The 6,000-nt window shown below is 41.1% G+C and overlaps 1 protein-coding gene across 1 annotated transcript in view; it reads left to right on the top strand.

Moving 5' to 3' along the window:
- The first annotated feature begins 503 nt into the window (after positions 1–503).
- Positions 504–6,000, top strand: part of bicdl1 (BICD family like cargo adaptor 1) — a 38,238-nt gene continuing 32,741 nt past the window's right edge. The window contains exons 1-2 of the mRNA XM_082187863.1: positions 504–1,291; positions 3,759–3,974. Of these exons, the coding sequence (XP_082043989.1) occupies positions 896–1,291; positions 3,759–3,974 (612 nt within the window). The 5' untranslated portion in view covers positions 504–895. The remainder of the gene's footprint in view (positions 1,292–3,758; positions 3,975–6,000) is intronic.

The following is a 6,000-nucleotide window of genomic DNA, read 5'->3' as shown; positions in this document are numbered from 1 at the left end:
ACTTGATGGAGTTTTTCGGTTCCTTGCCACTGTTGCCTTTGGCTTGCTCAGTTGGGGATATTTTGGGGATATTTAATTTAATTTTATCAATCAATAAATTCCTCTTGAAACAAACTTTGTTGTATTATTTTAATTTAATACTGTGAAGCTGCTTTGATGCAATCTGTATTGTGAAAAGCGCTATACAAATAAACTTGACTTGACTTGACTTGACTCTTTCACGAGACCTAAAAGATAAGCAGTATTGGGTAAACCAAATAATATACAGTATATTATGAAAAGGCCACATCAGTCTTGAGCTTATCTAAGAGAGAGGTCATTAACCATCCAGAACAGACTGTGTTTCCCATCACACCATCAGCAGCAGCAGCAGCAACATTCACATGTCTTTCACCCAGTTCTTCTATAGCATATGGCGTTATCACAATCGACCAATGGGTGGCTACGAGGAGCAGGTTGATTAGCTGACGTCACGGACGCAGAGAGCGCGCGTGGGGCTGGGAGGAGGCTCGCGCACGAGAGAAATCCGTGTATTTGTGTGTCGTATAGGCCAGGGATGTGAGCGAGGGGCGACGATAATGGGGAATAACCGGGACCCCGGTGCTCTGGAGTGGACACAACGACTGGACGGTGATCATAAAGGGGGTTAACGTGAAGGTCAGCCATCTCTAGAGTGTTCTAAACAGATTGATGGATTTTATTGGGCTAAATGATAGATTGATTGTCACTGGAGACGTTGAGGCAAGACAGTGATTAGAGCTCATATAACCATACTGGAAACGATTTACCCATTTCAATGGCGTTATCATCGACCCAGAGCCAAACAGGTCACCCGGACCCAGGACTAACGCGGGTTCACCGGGTCTAAAGCGCTCAATCTGTCGTTTTTCCGGCGATGTCCGCGTCTTGCCTCGACCTGCGCAGCGCGATTTCAGCACCTCCGACGCTGGACAGCGACCGCATGGAACTCGCGCTCGATCCCGGCCGTCAAAGCTCGCCAGACACCGGGGAATATCAGACCCTCTCGCTGATACACACCGCGCCCGGGGGGCTCGGCATGGCTTTGGAGGAGGAGCTGGCCATGCTCACCGGGGAACGGGAGGACGATCTGGAGGTATCCGCCTCAGAGACACCTGTGAGCGGACAGGACTCTGATCTACTGTCGCTCTTCCGGCAGAAAGAGAAGGACTTGGTCCTCGCTGCTAAACTGGGCAAAGCTCTACTTGAAAGAAACCAAGACCTCACAAAGCAATATGACAAAATTACCAAGGATTTAAACGACAAACTGGAGGTGAGGAGCTCTAAAACTCCACTTGGGTGTAGCCTATACACTGCCCAACAGTTTGCATTAAGAAAAAAAAAAAGTCTGGAACTTAATAAGTCAAGTTGACATGCCATAAGTTCTGCCGTCGGATTGCTAAAGTTTTCTGCAGAATGGTTTATAATTCGGGTTTTAGCGCGCACACACACACACACACACACACACACACACACACACACACACACACACACACACACACACACACACACACACACACACACACACACACACACACACATTTATATGTACATGAAACACGACTAGGGTAACTCATACATTTCTTTTTAGAAAACAAAATCATCCTGACCTCACCCACGAAAAGTTACTAGCGTAAACGTGACTACAAATGTAAATAAAACCATAGTAAGTTTTCATGTCCCAGTGCATGCTGGGAAGGGGACTGAATACACTTGGAATAGGAAATGAAAAGTAACCCCCCAAATATCAATAATCAAGTAAATTTATTGGTAAAACTTTATTTTAAGGTGATGTAGTTACACACATTACTACATGTACTTACTATATTACTAAGAGTAAATTATTCATAATCACAAGTGCTAACCATAAACCAAACCCTAACCATAACTCTAAAGTAGTTTATTAATATTACTCAGTGTTTGTTTGAGTAATTACAATGTAACTGCGTCACATTAAAATAAAGTGTAACCAATTTAAAGTGTAATTTAATACTTTGTTTATCAGTAGTGCTGTGATTGATTTTGCATGCGTGTGTTGCTAACATGGGTGTGCAGTCAGTCTTTTTTAAATTATTAATCAGGATGTATCATAATATTAAGAGCATGATGAAAGCAAATCATTTAAATGACTTGAACACATTTAGTCTCCTAGTGTGTAACATTATTCCTCATGCTGAGCTCCTGAAGACTTCCCAACTCCACCTGTCTCTCAAGACTATTTACAACTGCACAAATATATGCATAAATCCACACATCTTAAATGCTAATGGTTTTTAAGACTCATATTATTATCTCTTTTATACAGTCATAATGTCTATGATAGTGATGGCATTGTGAAAACACTCGAACCAGAGCGAACGTCATCCATATATGCTGCGGTTTGTCAAGACTGCGTCTGAGAAGCGTTTACTGTCAGTGAATGTAGACTGTGTGAAGACGTTGACTGAGTTGAACCTCGTTCAGGCCTATATGGGCTTTGATGGTTTTTTCATCAATTCACAATGTGCTTTGGCTCCTTTCAGCCGTCCGAGGGCCAGATACTCGACAGGTTCCTGGCAGTTCTCCATGTAGTTGTCTCTCCTGCCCGGTTTCACATCTTTGACTTAAACCCCTCGTCTTAATCTACATCCTACAGTAGTTCATATATTTCTTTCTTTACTTATATTTTCTGACAATTGCTCTTCATTTGCGGAATCCTTATTTATTCATATTAACACCCTCTTACAAAAGCGAGTAATCAGCATTGAAATGACTTCTAACGGTTAGTTAGTTTGATAGCCTTCACAGTGGATTTCACGGGCTTTAATCAGCGCCAGATTTCATTTTCTGCAATTACAGCTAGTGCTCTCAGAGGTGCCGGGACTGGACCTGCCTGACCCTCTCAAACCATCAAATCCACACGTCTAACTAGCATTACAGCTTTTCTGCCTCGCTTAGACAGGAAGAGACCATATGACCAACATGTAAGGCGACCAATCACATGCTGTTCTAATAGGGGCGGGGTTATTTAAAATAGTTGATGCCACAATAGCTTAGAACTAATAGGGTTAGAACTAATACTGCTATATATAATACACAGATAAACAGAAGTTTAATTAGAATTTCTGTCTGTCCAAAAGTACTAAGGACAGATTATTTCACAAATGTTTGGGGTTGGCAAGATATTTTAATGTTTTTGAAAGAGTCTCTTCTGCTCCCTCAAGGCTCTGTTTATTTAATCAAAAATACAGTAAGAACAGTAATATTGTGAAATATTATTACAATTTCAAATTACTGTTTTCTATGTGAATATATTTTAAAATGTAATATATTTCTGTGATCAAAGCTGAATTTTCAGCATCATTACTCCAGTCTTCAGTGTCACATGATCCTTCAGAAATCATTCTAATATGTGGATTTGCTGCTCAAGAAACATTTCTAAGTATCTTTTTGTAACATTATAAATGTCTTTACTGTCACTTTTGATCATCCTTGCAGAAGAAAAGTATTAATTTCCTCAAAACTTGTGAATGGGAGTGTAACTCATTCAGTTCTCAACTCAACTCATTCACAAAACATTCAGTTTTATTGCCTTTCTAGTTTATTTGCCACTTACAGAAAACTATATCTGTCAAAGATTTGATCTAACCTGGCAAACTTTGGCAAATCCAGATGATTAGTTCCTCACATCCAGGAATTGAATTGGAATTTAAAAAGCATTTAATTCTAAATAAATGTCAGTGACCCTGTTTGTCTTCCAGCTCCTGGAGCAGGAAAAACATGAGCTGCGTCGTCGTTTGGAGAGTCGCGAGGGTGAATGGGAAGGCCGGGTGGCTGAACTGGAGACAGATGTGCAACACCTGCAGGGGGAGCTGGAGAGACATCAGGTGCAGCTGCGGGAGGCCGACCGGGACAAGAGCCGAGCCATCAGCGAGCTGTCAGAACAGAACCATCGGCTTCTGGAGCAGCTCAGCAGGGTGAGTGTGTGTGTGTGTGTGTGTGTGTGTGTGTGTGTGTGTGTGTGTGACCCCTCCGGTTCTCCGGCATGGGAAGGACGCTAAAGGCTGTAGCCTCTACCGCCAGCCGCTAGTGTGTCTCTTGAGACCAGGGGAGTGAGGTTTACACGCACAGCTCTTACTGGCTGGTCTCCGATAAGTGAACTCAAACAGGTGGAGATGCTGGCTGGAGTCACAGGAGTGCTTACAGTGTGCAGTGGGTCAGAAGAGGGCAGAACGCTTTATGATGAAGGAATGCTTTGAAAACTTGAAGCTGAATCTGCTTGCAAAATGGTTCTATAGCAGTATTTTGCTTTATTTCTATGCAACTTTGATGTGTAGAATGTATCCTGTTCCTGTAGATTGTTTTAGGTATTTATATAACACATTTCTTACACAGTTTCTTTCTTGGTGACACTTTACAATAAGGTTCCAGTTGTTAACATGAGCTAACTGCATTAGTTAATGTGAATTAACAATTAAAATACTTTTAAAGTGCCCGCTTTTTTAAAGGTTTCTAAATTTATTTGGGAGTCTCCTATAATAGGTTTACATGCATCCAAGGTAAAAAAAAAATTCTGCTCTGATTGGTCAGATGACCCAGTCTGTTGTGATTGGTCTGCTCTGCTCTGATTGGTCAGATGGCTTGGTCTGTTCTGATTGGTCTACTCTGTTCTGATTGGTCAGATGGCTTGGTCTGTTCTGATTGGTCTACTCTGTTCTGATTGGTCAGAGGACCCAGTCTGTTGTGATTGGTCTACTCTGCTCTGATTGGTCAGATGGCTTGGTCTGTTCTGATTGGTCTACTCTGCTCTGATTGGTCAAATGGCCCAATCTGTTTTGATTGGTCCCAGTCTGTTGTGATTGGTTTACTCTGCTCTGATTGGTCAAATGGCCCAATCTGTTGTTATTGGTTTACTCTGCTCTGATTGGTCAAATGGCCCAATCTGTTGTGAGTGGTCTACTCTGCTCTGATTGGTCAGATGGCCTAGTCTGTTGTGATTGGTCGACCGCTTACAGCGAGTTGTGGAAACAAAATCCCCTTTACTATATCTGAATTTCAGCTCTTCCTCAGCAATGGATACACAGTGATACGAGCAGGAACGATGGCAAATGTGGTTATGTAACAGGAAGTGAGACTGGAATTGCTGACGACTCGTTTCTTTTAGGAGACTATAACCTTATTTGTTGTGCACTTTGATCTTTGAAACTTTGCAGACATTTTATGTTCACAAACATTTCACAAATATTACACACTACATGAAAGGTAATTTTCGAAAAAGCATAATAGTGGCACTTCATTAATCTTAGTTAATGATCATTTCTACATTGACTAATTTATTATTAAAATCAAAAGTTGTCTTTGTTAATATCATTAACATGACCCAACAATTAACAGTTGTATTAAAAAAAAAAATACAATCAGCTTTGGATAAAACCTTCTACCAAATATAGATACCATATAGGTACCATTAAGTTATTAGAGACAATTTAGAGGTGAAGTGTTTGGCTCTTGGCTCGCTCATTACGGAGATCAAACCAAAAAATCATTGCCAAAAAAACACATAGTGTTCTCATAAAAAGCCATAATTGATTATTGATTATGGTGCTTGTAAATCCATACAGAGGGAGGTGGAAAAAACATGCAGACTATGAATAAATTTCATGGCTCCGGCACACAGGGTGTCCCCTCAGCTTCCTGAGACACGACCACACGCAAACTCATCAAAATTACACTACACTCCATTCTGTTCTCAGAATCATGCAATCTACCTATTTCACAGTCCAGCAGGGCGACCTTGAAGATGCACAGGACATTTCACTGCACTTCTTTACGTTGCGGCCAATGAATGAGGCAGATGAAAAAAACAAAACATTTTGTAGCTTTGGATGTTTTGTGTTTGACTATAATGTTTTTTACAAGTTTTGCAGTTTTGCTACTGTTGAACCTGAATGTGTTTTGGCCATCAGACAAAATCTGTTCGGTAACATGCATTGTGTGAGAGAA

The sequence above is a fragment of the Leuciscus leuciscus genome, assembly GCF_965113295.1.
Source record: "Leuciscus leuciscus genome assembly, chromosome: 13".
Classification (NCBI taxonomy): domain Eukaryota; kingdom Metazoa; phylum Chordata; class Actinopteri; order Cypriniformes; family Leuciscidae; genus Leuciscus; species Leuciscus leuciscus.
This window is presented reverse-complemented; position numbering and strand designations above follow the sequence as displayed.